A 15,129-nucleotide genomic window follows, 5' to 3' on the forward strand; every position below is an offset into this window, starting at 1 on the left:
TCTCTATGCAGACGATTCTCAAATTTATATATCTAACCCCAATCTCTGTCCCAAGTTCCAGTTTTTTGTTTTTTTTTTTGGATATCTTGAAATGAATCTCCAGTATGTGTGGGATAAAAAAAAAATAGACTCCTCTGAGCAAAAAAAAAAGTTTATTTTGGCTTTTCTCAAGAAAAGGGCACACTCCAAGTCTCACAAAGGTAGTAAAGATCAAGGAGCTGCCCCAAAATGACAGACAAGCAAGTTTATATGACCTAACACAATCCCCACCCCCAGCATTTGTATCTCTGTTGACTCGTTGGTTAGTCTTCAGAGTTACATTGTACTTGCAAAAATCTACCCCAGCAACAAAGAAAAGAATGAAAGATTTTCATAATATATTACCTCACCATCCAGATGGTGAGAATAACCTTCAGGATTATAACTATCTCATTGAAGTAATGTAAGCTGTCTTGTAATACAAGGTCTAGGAACAGCCTACTATCCTCCCAGTTCCTTATCGAGAAAACAGGTGGCCTCCAGACCTGAGTTTAGATCTAGCTGTGTGATTCTAGGCAAGTTACTTAACCTGTTTGCCTCAGTTTCAACTTTAAAATGGGGACAATAAAGATTCTCACAAGGTTATTGTGAGGATCAGATGAGATAATATTGATAAAGTGCTTAGGACAGTGCCTGTCACAGAGTAGGCACTATATATAAAAATATTTATTCTCTTTCTTCCCTTCCCTTCCCTATCACCCTTCTTTCTTTGAGATTGCCTTTCATGCTATCTATCTAATCTGTCATATGTATATAGTTATTTTCATGCTTTGTCCCCTTTAGACTGTAAGCTCCTTGAGGGCAGGACCGTGTTTTTGCCTTTTTTTTTTTGTATTCCCAGCCTTTAGCACTGTTCCTTTGGAATATTAACTGCTTAATAAGCGCTTAGAGTTATGAAACACATACTTGATATGTGATCTCAGAAAAGTCATTTTACTGTTTAATTGACTGATTATGTGTTTTCCACTTGGGAAAAGAGACTTTTGGAGGAGAAAAACCTTTCAAAAACTCCTCTAGTTAGAACTGTGAACCTTTGAAGAAATCAAGATGATTACTTCCTAGTTTTTCCTTTTCTTAGCATCATATAATTGCATAGCCATTTAAATATGTAGTCTAGCACAATTTCTTCCTTAGTACTGCCAAAGTACTGAAAAAACAATTGTTATTCCTTAAAAATACTAACAACAACAACAACAACAACAATATTGTGATTTAAGTTTTACAAACCATTAATACTTTTTATACTGATAATTATGACATTTGATCCTCTGGAGTATTAAATGTTAATATTATTATCCTCCTTTTACAAATGAGAGAACTGAGGATCTGAGTAAAGAAGTGACTTGCTCAAGGTTATATAGCTAGTAAAAGTGTCTCCAGACTCCAAATTCTATTTACCAAGTCATACTAAGAAAAAACCATACCATCTAGAACTGGATCATTTTTTTAAGGATTGTATATACTCTTATTTTTTAACCCCAATTTAATCAATTTGAATTGCCATTTTCTTACTTGCTTATTCTTGTTGTCATTTTTTATCTTCCTTCGATCTTTGCCAGCAATAGTCACTCATGATTTTTATTTTACTTTTACTTAAAGGAAGATTTAACTTCTTAAAGTGAATTAGCCATAATTAATAACCTAAACTCAAAAATTTCTCTTTCAGAAAGCTCTCTCTGGCGGTGAATGTTTTCAAGATTGGTTATTGTTCTTCAGTTAATCACAAATACACTCCCAGGAGGGCAGTGCTGTATGTTCCTGGAAATGATGAAAAGAAAATACAGAAAGTACCATCATTGAATGTAGATTGTGCAGTGTTAGACTGTGAAGATGGTGTGGCTATGAACAAAAAGGTAATAGTAGTATAATTTCTTGTTAGGAGAAATATATTTGTGTGTGGGGGGGGCTAGTATAAATATATTCTGTTTTTCTGTTGCCAGCATTTTGTATTTTTTGGATCCCCCTATCCACTCATTCACATTTTGTGATTTTTAATCTTTTTTCTATTTGAGAGTTGGTTCTCAGGTTTAAGAATTTATGCAGGAAGAAATGATTGACCTTTAACAATTAATTATTTCCCCAAAAGTTGATATAGTTACAGAAAACAAAGGGTAGGTAACATAGGTTTTGATGGATTAATGTGTTAATGCAGCATTTAACTATACATATAGTTACCCTTTGTCCCCTTACAAAATACAAAAAAAATGTTTCTCTCCAATTTAATTGGAAGAAGATCTTAGAATTGACTGACTGAAAATTGGTTATACCCTTGGAAGCCAAGGACTTCCAGATTTGGAGATAGTAAAAATAGTTTGAGAGATTTAATGGCATGAAAATTAAGCTGTAAAATATAAGTCCTTCACTTATACTGTAATAGAGAGTGAGGCAGAAGAAGGGAAGGGACAGAAATTCTCACCCCCTGCCCCATAATCTATGACATCTAATAACTCTGCATACAGGTTTATAGGGGTAATTTTTTGGTGCATACCTTTTTTAGACTCTTATTTTGTAAATATCTTTGCTTTGAGTTAATTGTGTCTATGGGTTGATTGTCAAAGGGAAGGTTACCAGGAGAGGCTCAATTCTTTTAAGAACCTAGAACCATAAAATATCCTAGAACCTAAAGAAGTCACCTCCCTGGGGACCCAATTTGGAAACCTGAGTTTACCAAGTTGGGAGGATGTAGTCAGAATATTATTACATAGTATTCATTTATCTTTTCTCATAAGAGGGGAGGTTCAATATCTCTCTAGATATATAATTTTATTCTACTAGTTCTGCTCAATGATGTTACTTTTAGGATTTAAATTATTTTCAGAATTCTGGAACAAACTTTTCAGACTGAATGTCACAGTGCAATAGATAAAGCACTAGGATGAATTTAGAAGATCTAGGTTCTATGTCCTACTCTAAGTACCAATGAATTATGTTACCTGGGTAAATCACTTGTACTCTCTGGACCCTAGTTTTCTTCTCTGTAAAATGAAGGAGTTATAGTATGTGGTCCCTAAGGTCCCTTTCTGCTCCAAAATTAGATGATTGTAAAAACTTGAGTAGCTCAAGATGCTGAGAAGATATTTGAAATATCTTCATTCCCCTTAGAAAATAAAGCTGAGAACGCACAAGTCTAGAATAGAATCAAAGATTACCTCTTATTGGGCATTTAAAAATACCTTGTTTTCCTATTTAATAAAAAGATATTTAGGCCCTTACTATTTTAGCACTGCCACAATAATATTCTCTTGGGGTAGACTAAATAATGCTCTTACTATCATAATATTCTCAATGATATTTGCTTCAAATGAGAAATGAATTTCAGAAAGTATCTTTAAAAGAAAGCAATTTGTATGTTAGGAGAATAAGGAGGTTTATATTTAGTTATCTCTTCTTCCAGTCTTGAGGAGTTCTTCACTTGTATAAAAATTGAGTTTTTTTGGACAATGCAACATTTATGCAAAACATATTCTAGAAAAGAAACTATTCTTCTTCCTCTTTACTCTGGGTACTCTATGTAGATGTGTATATATATTTATATATGTATATATGTGTATAAATTATATATGTTAAAAATATACAACACATTTATATGCATAAATAAATATTTTAAATGGAGAATCTAGTCAAGATAACTGTAGAATTACACTACTTATTCATGTTTTGTAGCTGATATTGATACATAAGCTGTAATTATATATATATGATATATGGGTTCAATATGTATAAACTGCAAAATGTTTTCTATTTTTCTATATATTTCTATATTTTATACATTTGCTTATTAATATGTATTATATATAATCAATGTATGTATAAATTGTTATATTTATCAAATATTTTTGTATATTTATATCTAAATTATTATTTCAGTAATTTAGATATATGCATATGCATATACATATGCACACAGAGATAGGATCTATATATGTGGGTGTACATATATATATATATATGTATAGCTATAACTTATTATAAACAAAGCCTGAGGATATAAAGAAGGATGGTTTACAGGTACTTTTTGGAAAGTCAAATAAAATAATTGGGAGACTTGGTTTTATAAGAAGTCTAAGAGCAACAAATTTGTGGAATACTTGTTATCTTGTAGTACTCATGATGAACCTATGTAAGAGGACCACCAGAACAATTGCAGGTGCTAGAAAAGATATGAACAAATAGTGAAATCCTATTGAGACCTTGACTAGAGCTTCTATACTAAACCAACACATACTTTAATGCTCAGCATGAAGCTTGGACAAAATAGGGAGAATGGCAGAAACATTTTTGGGAAATAACGATTTGTTTTTAAAATAAAAAGTCTTATGTCTATATATCATGAATTCTTTCTTCAAGAAAGTATTGGACATGATGAACACTAAATATATCACCCCCCCCTAAAAAAAGAAATTTTTTATAAATTGACTGCTTAAAAACATCAGGATACTTGCAGAATCAATTGTGGGTGGTAGGATAATTGACTTGCTAGAGCAAAGGTAAAAATTAACATGAAATTAGGAGAAAAGATAAAGATGAAAAGATAATACATATAATTATGACTCCTATGTGAGTCATTTAAACATTCTATTAACTTGAAAATTGAGAAATAGAAACTCAATAAATGTTTATTAAGTAACCATTAGGTTCAGGGAATACAAAGAGACAAAAATTAAACATTCTCTAACTTCAGAGATTACATGATAAACATAAATAAGGGACCCATCAAAACAACAAAGGAAAGGGGGAAGCAGGGAAATTATACATATATACATATGTACATGTCTACTAAAATACATGTAAGTAAAAAAATAGATCTAAAGTAAATACAAAGTAATCAGGGAGTATTAAGAACTCTCATGGATCAGGACAAACCTCATATTGTGGGCAGCCATTAAACTGAACTTTGAAAGGAAGAAGAGATTTTAAGATGCAAAGCTAAGAAAGAATTGAGATAGGAATACCAATAATGAAACTATTATAGTAGTTCAGACAGAAGGAAATGATAGTCTAAGTTATGGTGATGGCTTTATGAATAGTAATAGAAGGATTATGAATTATGATGACTGCAATGACTTTATGATTGTTAAGGACTAATTATAAAACAGGCTATCCATTACAGACATGTGATGGATTTAGGGTTCAGAATGAGCCATCTTTATTTTTATACCTCGGTTAAAGGAATTTCTTTTGTTTGATTATGAGTATTTGTTATAAGAAATTTGTTTTTTGTTTTTCTTTTTTTAATAACATGAATATGTGAGGGAGAGAAAATAGTTTTCTGTTACTTTTTTCATAGAGAGATGAGGGGTGCTAATATGTGAAATGCTGTATATGCTTTCAGATAAAGTCATTGCATTATTAATTTTATAAAACTGTTTTATTGTTAAAAGAGACTTCTCCTAAAGTGGGAATCATTTTTTGTGACACAAAAAACAAACATAGCAGTGAAATTAAAAATAAAAGACAGAGGGAATGATGTGAGAAATGTGGAATAAAAATCAACACTTGTTGACAGACTAACATTTTTTTTTTGAAAGGGTGAGAAAGAGTGAAGAGTCAAGGATGCCCCCCCCCAGATATTGTAATTGGGTAGGTGGAAGGATGGTGGTGCTTTCAACAGTAATAGGTAAATTGGAAAGACAAGTGGATTTGGATAGGGAATGGAGTAAAGAGAATAAATTCCGTCCTGGGCACATTGAATTTAAGATATATATATAAAACATCCAGTGGAAAATGTCTAATAGGCAAATGGTAATATGGAACTGGAGCTCAGGAGAGAGTGAGTCTAGGGCTGGTTATAAAGATCTGGGAGCCATCTGCATAGAATTAAACTCATGGGAACATGAAATATATATATACATATATATATATATATATATATATATAGAGAGAGAGAGAGAGAGAGAGAGAGAGAGAGAGAGAGAGAGAGAGAGAGAGAGAGAGAGAAAGAAAAAGAGGAGAGGACTAAAGACCAGGAATAGAATTCAGGTAGTCCTAAAGTTAGGAACTGAGACATGGAAAATAATCTCCAGCAAAAGAACCTGAAGATAAACAGACAGGTTGAAGAAAGTCAACAGAGAATAGTATCACTAAAACTCAAAGAAAAGTGAGTATCTAGGAGGAGGTAGTCAATAGTGTGAAATGCTCCATACAGAAGAGTTAAAAAAAAAAGATTGAGGAAAGGTTGATGAATTTAGCAATTTAGAAACCTTTGGTAACATTGGAGAAAGTAGTTTCATTTGAGTGATGAGGTCTAAATCCAGAGTGTAAGGATCTGGGAAGACAGTAAAAAAAAGAGCCAAGGAAGTGAAGACAATGCAGTTTTTCTAGGAATTTGATTATGAAAGAAAAGAGGAAGGTAGGATGATCAGTGGATGGGATAGTAGAGTCAAAGATTCTTTACATATAAGAGAAACCAGGTCAGATTTATAGGGAGCAGAGAATTCCTAAGTAGATAGATGAAAATTAGAGAGAGGAGTTTGAGAGGCAAAGTGATAGAGACTCTGGTCACTAGATGTGAACAAATACATTTAGAGTAAATGTGCTAGAGGTAACACGATTTTAAAATCAATAAGTGATTGATTTTCATTGCTATCTCAAAGAAAGAATGATTCAACAAGGATAGGAAAGATCATTGACATTATTATCTTTTCCCCAAAAGGTAATTAAGAAGACAGCCATAACAGCACATCCATGTGCTGACTTTCTGATCTCTTAATGAGAATGGTATGTGAGTATTAAAGGTATCCCTGATGCAAGTATGAAAAGGGAGTAGACTTTCCCTGATAGTACTCTCCAACTGGTCATAAAATTAAGAAGCACAATAAAAAAAAACCAAGACTCACTATTAATTAAACATTATTTAAGCATTCATTTATTAGCTGTGTCATTTTTGAAATTTGACTCAGTAGAGCAAGCTGCATCTTTGATGACTCTTCTTCAACAAGATGTCTCCTAACATATGTAGAAAATAATACAAAAGTCTTGAGTAAATGCAACTACATGAGTAACTTGATTCAAAGATCCTCTGATTATCAAAATTAAGGCATTAATATTAAGGCACCAGGAGACAGCTTTCAGCCTGTAAATAGATCCATTATGGATATTTCATAGAAAGATTTAGTAAAGAATCACATAGAATGAGAAACTGTGGATTAGTTTTCATCTATGCTAAATAGAGGGCATACCCACAATAATGAATAATGTCTTCAATAGTTCATCAATCAACAAACATTTATTAAGTGCATGCTTTGGGTTAGATTTTGGGAATCAAAGGCAAAAATGTTATGTTCCCCTTTTCTCAAAGAGTTTACATTCAAATAGGGAGAAATACTATGTGTAAGTATAAAGAGTAAACACAAATAAATACTAGGTAATTAAAAATGTATGGTAATTAGCAAGGGAAGGAAAAGAATCAGGAAAGACCAGGTAGAAAGTGGTTTTTGAGTTGCATCATAAAGGAAGAGATATTCTACTAGAGTCTATTCCATCTAAATATCAAAGTATGGAGATACATTTTGAGATGGTAGCAAGAACCCTGAATTTGAAATCAGATACCCAGGTTTGATTCCTAGCTCTTCTATTTGAACCTCTGTAATAGGACAAACAAATCTACAAATATATTAATACCACTGCCTTCCCAAGTTAGTTTTGTGAAAAACCAACTTCTGTTTTCTTCAGATATTCCTCTTTTGTGGTCAGATGGTCAGATATTTATAATCAGAAGATTAACTTAGCCACTACTTGTGGAGACACATGGGAAATGAATTAATTAAAACTGATTTTATAATGAATTGCTATTGAAATCTAGGTGGGACTCAGAGGAGTGGGCAGAGAAGAGAAGTTCAAAACCATAATAGCCAGATGATCCCAGATTTGTGCCCAAATCCCTCCTAATCTCACATTTCTTCCCACTTATTTCTGAGAAAAAGCTGCAGGGTCTAATCCCACTTCAGACACTATCACTAGGAAAATCACTTAATTTCTTTGAGCCCTGGTTTCACCATCTGTAAAAATGTTACCATTTAATAATAATTTAATAATAATTATTTTCCAATAATATCAATAGTACTTCACTGAATTGTTTTGAGGCTCACATGAGATATTTAATATAAGGAATGTTGAAAACTTTACAGCTTATAAGTATTTACAAGTTATTATCATTATTATCCACCCACTCATGAATAAATCTAGAGAGTAGAATTATACAGTCTGATTTTACCCTTTCTGAGAATTCGAGACCAGAGTCCATGTTTGGAGACTCACTTATTTGTGTTGAGTCTGCATACTCATTGTACAATAGAGGGTTTCAAATATGATATTTTCTCTTTCTCCCTTAAAAAAATAAACAAACCTTTGTTTGGTATCTGAACTTAAGGGGTCTCAGTCTTTAAAAAACATTTTTGAAGTTGTTCGTTTTGTCAATTCTATTCTCTAAATGTATAGACTTTAAGAAGTAAATTTGAATTTCTACCTCAGAAGCTGAATTGAATTTAGATGTTTTAAAAATATAGACATACTTTGTCATTTTTTAACAGAAATATTTAAAATTAATAAAATCCAGTCCAATTTTGAAATAATTTTAATGAAGCAGATTGATTAGAAGACAGGTTTCATAAAAAAAAATTTAATCTGATCCTGAATTGTTGAGAAAGATAGCAAAAAAGTATTCTTCTCACCTCTTGTCTGAAAAAGCAATAAATGCCATAGAATTATTTAGATTTATGACTGGAAGGGAACCTCAAAAGTCACAAGTCTAAACCCTTCATTCAGATGGGGAAACTGAGGCTCAGAGGATTGTTACCTATCCAGGATCACACAGCTAGTAAGTGTCTGAGGCAGAATTGAAACCCAAGATCTTCCTAATGTTAAGTTATATCACATTGCTTCTAGAACCTTTGGAACATAAGTCTTCTGAGTTCATTTGAAGGAAATAAAGTGGGGTGAGAATGTGAGCTACTCCCTTCTTTTAAATGAAATCTTGATAGTACACATGGAATTTTATGACTTCTTGGTCTTTTTCCTATTTGAACCTCAGTTAAAATTGTAACATGAAAAGAAATAAGGTATAAATTGACTAAATAAGGTATCAAAACAATTTTGATAAGTGACTGCCTCTATTGTGGCTAAGAAGGAAAGTGCTAGAAGGAGGTCTCATGGAAGAGTGAAAAGAGCTCTTAGAGTTAGAAGATGGATTCAGATTCTGTGATCTTGGCAAGTCAATCTATCTCTATGAATCTCAGTTTCCTCATCTGTAAAATGAAGGGGTTGAAATAGATAGATGACCTCTTGGGTCCCTTCCAGATCTAGATGAATGATTCTGTAAACTGGAGGAGAGTGAGGGACTTAGATGAAATATGTAATCCGGACTGTAATTAACAGTTAAATAGCAAGAAACCATCAGTGGAAGTTGCTTTCTTGATGTTCCATACTCAGGTAGATGTCCCGTGCCAGGCCTACCCTTTCTCCCCAAGAAAGCCCTTGAACCATTTGGCAGATTTATTGAAGGGGCTGACATTCTGCCAGCCAAAGATTTTTTTTTTAATCAGTATCACCATCTGCTCCTAGGGTTTTTCCAGCTTTCTTACTGGAAAAATTCCCATAGAATTTCATAGGATGAGAATTCAACCCATTCTTTTGGCTGAAAGCATCCAAGATCTAACTAGATTTTCCGAGGAGTGATGATATATTTGCTTTATTTTTTCATGCCTTCAAAAACATGCTGACAATATATTCAGTTAAATTCAGCAAGTATTTGTGGAGCGTCTAGCTTATGGGGAGACACATTTCACAAGACAATTCAATAACAATACAAAGATGGCATTTTATACTTACTTGTGAAAGGAAGTTGCTTTACATTAATCCAGTTGGGTGGTTTTATAAAGCAAAGAATCATTAAACTTAAGCTTCTTGAGGGAAGAGTGTTTGCATTTTTGTTTTAGTATTCCTAGTGAGGAGACCAAGACACAGTAAAAACATACTAAGAGAAATATGATGCATACATAAATAATTACAATGTAAATAATAATATGATAATAATATGCATAAGAAAGGTTTAAGAGATATGTTAGATGAAGTCTGAGAAGAGAGACATCATCTTTGACTTGGGAGGGATTGGAGAATGCTTCCTAGGAGGAGGTGACATTTGAGATAAAGAGATGGAATGAGGACAGTCCAAGTTCAGGGAGCTTCATGAGTACAGGCATAGAGACAAGATCAAGATATGTTTAGGGGATGAATAACTCTAAAACAACTACACTGTCTACAAACCTAAATAACAAACAGCACAGCTAAGTTGAGTAATATAGATCAGCAGTTTTCAAAGAGTAGTGGGTTCCATGCAGTCAAAACTGTTTTCATTGTACCTAAAATGTTTTCTTTTTTATTACAGTGACTATTGATAGATAAAGCTCATTCCAACAAAAGCTTGGGGGGGAGGATATTATTTGCCCTTTGTTTTGAGAGAACCAATGGCATTATGGGTGATGTCCTAACTTATGTGTAAAGAGAATTTAAGTGAAGCAGATTTGCATAAAGTCTTCAGCCTTACTCTCTTGCTGAGTCATCAAAGCCTAGTAGCTGGACAAAGGACAAGACAATTGGCGATAGTGCAGGTTGCGGCATGCTTCATGATTTTTAAGAATATGAAGGGTTCATGTGACCAAAATGTTTGAGAACTTTCTGATAAGAGGAAAAAAAATCAGCAGTGATAGTCTGGGAAGGTGTCATAGAAGAATGAAAAGCATTTCAATAGATACAAAGGATGGTGCAAGGTAAGGAGACATGTTGTTCCAAGCCAACAGGAAGGAATCATGAAATTTTTATAGAGACAGTAAGACAAAGTCTGACCAGAGTAGAGAATATAAACTGCTGTCACTAAATGTATAAATGAGCAAATATGGTAAACACTTTGCTAAGCTCTGAGGATATAAACAGAAAAATATGACAGTCTGCTCCCATGGTGTTCATCTTCTAATAGTGAGAGGTAATATGTGTGTGTGTGTATGTGTGTATATATATTCATACATACATACATACATACATACATGAAGGTCCCAGTCATTAGGATACAGTAGCAAGGCAGATGCTAATATTTCTTCTTTAGTGTCATTTCCCTTAATAAAACCATTATCTATTTCTGATATTGAACCATCTGAAAAAACTAAGGACTTCCCTTTCTGGATCTTTGGTAGTTATAGCTGCTGAGGAGGGGAGAGCTGTATCACCTGTATATGTTGCTGCTGGGTTATAACATCACAATGGAGACATCCCTGAGTGATGGCTTCTGGGATGGGAGTGAAGTAGAGAAAGTGGTCTGGTTAGTGGGGGGAAAGTGAAGTATGGTTGTCTAAGTATCCAATTTATGTATACATTTCTCTTCCCTCTCTTGAGTTCCATTCCCACATCTCTAATTCATGGTGTTACATCTTTGTCTAAGGGCAACTCAAAACAGGTTCAAAATAATTTTGTTATTTTTAATTTGTATTTCTCTAATTATTATTGATTTGGAACATTTTTATGTCCTTCTGGAAAGTTTAAACTTCTTCCTTTGAAAATTATTCATATATCTTTTGGGGGGGGAATGACTCTTACAAATTTAAATCAGTTCTTTATCTGTCTTGAATATTAGACCTTTATCAGAATACTTTCTGAAAAGATTTTCCCCAGTTAACTACTTTCCTTCTAAATTTAACTGCATTAGTCTGATTTGTAGAAAACCTTTTAATTTTATGCATATCAAAATTGCTTTTCTATGATCCTTTATAACCCTTGTTTGAATAATATTTCTTCCCATATCCATAGATTCAAAAGTTAATTTTTTTCTTATTCTTCTAATTTGTTTATGAGTGACTTTATATCTAAGTTATATATTCCTGTGAAGCTTATCTTAGTATATAATATGAGACATTGATATATACCTTACTTCTGCCAAACTACTTTCAGTTTTCTGAGAATTTCTAGGAATTACAGTCCTTGGGTTTATCAAAGATTGCCCTGACAATTTGATTCTGAATTTTCTATGTCTAAATGATTCTATTAATTAATCTCTATTTTTAATCAGTATCAGATAGTTTTGATGATCTCCAATTTGTAGCATAGCTTGAGAATTGTTATTGTTAAATATCCTTCCCGATATAAATGTGTATATATATATATATTTTTTTTTTTCAGAGATCTTTGAACTTTTATTCTTCCAGATGGATTTTAATATTTAGGGGGTGATATTATGGGATGAACCTAGCAAACAAGAAGGAATAGCAAGAAAGCCAGTGTTTCTGGACTGGGTGAAAGAAAGGGAAAAAGGAAATTTCATTCATTTTTTTAAGTTTTGCTGTTCCAGTTTTTTAAATTTTTCCCCTCACCTATCTTGACAGACACAGAAGGAACATAAAAAGCCACTGTCTAAAAGCCACAGAAAAATAACACTTCTTTAGCCAAACCTTCCTATAGATACCTTTTTTTTGGGGGGGGGGGATATACCTAGAAGTAGCTTCTAAAAAATATCACTAGATCTTTGAATCTGGGGTAAAATTTGTCTTTCTCCAGTTACTTGTGTTGTTCAATGGTTTTTTCAGTTGTATCCAGCTTTTTCTAATGTCATTTGGAGATTTTCCTGGCAACAATACTGGACTGATTTGCCATTTTCTTCTCCAGATTATTTTACAGATGAGGAAACTGAAGCAAACAGGATTAGGTATCTTGCCTAGGGTTACACAGCTGGTAAATGTCTGAGACCAGATTTGAACTTGAAGAGATAGGACTTCAGGCCTAGCACTCTATCCACTGTACCACCTAGCTTCCCCATTCCAGCTATTAAATAATAGATATTACCTTGTGCTTCTGTCTATATTGTATTATTCTTTGAATGGGGAGAGAAAGGAAAGGGGATAATAAGGAGGGAGAGGAGAGAGAGAGAGAGAGAGAGAGAGAGAGAGAGAGAGAGAGAGAGAGAGAGAGAGAGAGAGAGAGAGAGAGAGAGAGAGAGAGAGTATTAGGAACTGGGGTGAGAGTTGGGGAGAAAGAATTAAGCTAAAATTGTATCTGTGTGTCAAACTAACACACTAATAGGCAGTAAAAAAAATCAGAGACCTATTTTTCAAGAAAAGGCTCGGAATGTGACACATTTAAAATGATGTTCCATCCTGGGCAGCAGGAGCCTGAGAGCTGCCAAGAATGCCTGACAATAGTAGCCCTCTGCAGAAGCAGCGGCAGAGAGCACCTGGGAGGATTCAGGGGATTAGAGCAGGAGCCCTTTCCCCAACCACCTGCTCGGACTCCATAATGGAACAAGAGTTGCCAGGGAGGCCAGCTAGAAGCAGCCGCTGCCTTCCTGCCATGAAAGCAAAGAGAATTCCTAGTATTTGGCATCCTAAACAATAGCTCCTAATTCTGCAGGACTAAGTGGTCCCTTGAGGCCAGGGCACATCATTTACAGTCTTTGATGTTCTTGAACCATCAAACCACGTCTTTGTCTTTCACACAAATCCTCCCCCAAGGAGGAAATGGCAGGGTAGATGTGCGAGATGAGAGGGTGAGGGGCATGGGGTATGTGTAGGTTGGGGGAGGTGTCAGAGGCAGGTGCCAGAAAGAGAGTAGACCCTAACTGTGGCCCAAATCACTCTGAACTTGACATGGCTACACTGATGACCACAGCCTTGGCCCAACTCATTCATTATCCAAGTTTTAGACTAATTCCAGAAAACCTGTCCATGACATCATGAGACAAATGAATAAACAATAACAATGACCTTGAATAAGCCTTATGGGACCAATAATTCACTTCCGAACTTCTGAAAAAAAAGTCAATAAACATTAAGTCCTCTGCTAACTGCAAAAAAAAAAAGTTCCCCTTATCTAGAATCATCTTTCTCCTCCACTTCAACTACTTTCCTCCCTGACTTTCTTTAATTTCCAACTAAAATCCTACCTTCCTGTGGAATCCCTCCTTAACCCCTCTTTATTCCTGTGCTTTTCCTCTCTTAATTATTTCCTATTTATTGTTCACGCAGCTTGCTTTGTCTATATTTGCTTGAGTGTTGTCTCTCCCTTTCCCACTAATTAAGTTGTAAATTCCTTGAGGGCAGGGACTTGTGTCTCTATGTATGCTTAACAGGACATCTGGTACATAGTAGGAGCTTAATAATTGTTTATTAAGTGGATGAATGGCCTAGTGATATTGGACTGGACTTGGAATCAAGATTTGAAAGTGAGGAAGACCATTCAGATGCCATTTCTGACACATCCTAGAATATTGAGCAAGTCTCTTGATCTCTCTGAATTCAGTATCTTCATCTCTAAAAGGGAGATAATACTTTATCTGGTGCCTACTTCATAATGTTTTGAAACTCAAAATGAGGTCATCCAATTGAATAAGCATATATTATGTACTGGGCAAATGTTAAATATCCCAAAAGTAAGAAAATGATGAAAATCTCTGTCCACAAGGGGCTTATATTCTACTGGGGTTGTTTTATATATATATAACACATATATTTATTGTTACATATCTATAATTATATGATTATTATTACATAATTTATATTTTTATTTGCATATTTTATAAGTAGGGCAACTAGATGGAGCAGTGGATAGAGTGCTAACTGAATCAGAAAGATATGAGTTCAAATTTGGCCTCAGACACTTACCAACGGTTTGACCTTGGGCAAGTTATTTAATCCTATTGCCTTGTAAAAAGCCCCCCCAAAAAAGAAATGAAGGCCAAAACATCATCATCATTTTAAATGTGTGTGTATATATATATTACATATATATAGTAGTGTTTATATTATATGTGATATATATATGTATCTTTATATATATATAGTATATTTGTATTCATATATCATGTATTTATAATATTTTTGCAAATTTTAAAGGACTATATAAATTCAAGTTGTTCTTATTATTGTGAACTATTCAGTAAGACTGTACTGGGGGTGGCTAGGTGGTGCAGTGGATAGAGCACCAGACCTAGAGTCAGGAGTACCTGAGTTCAAATACGTCCTCAGACACTTTATAATTACCTAGCTGTGTGGCCTGGGGCAAGCCATTTAACCCCATTGCCTTGCAAAAAAAAAAAAAAACTAAAACAAAAAAAGA

At 34.0% G+C, this 15,129-nt stretch overlaps 1 protein-coding gene across 2 annotated transcripts in view; it reads left to right on the forward strand.

Annotated features, from left to right (window-relative positions):
• The window catches only part of CLYBL (citramalyl-CoA lyase), a 385,303-nt gene that overhangs the window by 208,572 nt on the left and 161,602 nt on the right, over positions 1-15,129 (forward strand). For both annotated transcript variants that reach the window (XM_074191965.1, XM_074191966.1), the window contains exon 2: positions 1,706-1,892. In XM_074191965.1, the coding sequence (XP_074048066.1) occupies positions 1,706-1,892 (187 nt within the window). The remainder of the gene's footprint in view (positions 1-1,705; positions 1,893-15,129) is intronic.

The sequence above is a fragment of the Macrotis lagotis genome, chromosome 6, assembly GCF_037893015.1.
Source record: "Macrotis lagotis isolate mMagLag1 chromosome 6, bilby.v1.9.chrom.fasta, whole genome shotgun sequence".
Classification (NCBI taxonomy): domain Eukaryota; kingdom Metazoa; phylum Chordata; class Mammalia; order Peramelemorphia; family Peramelidae; genus Macrotis; species Macrotis lagotis.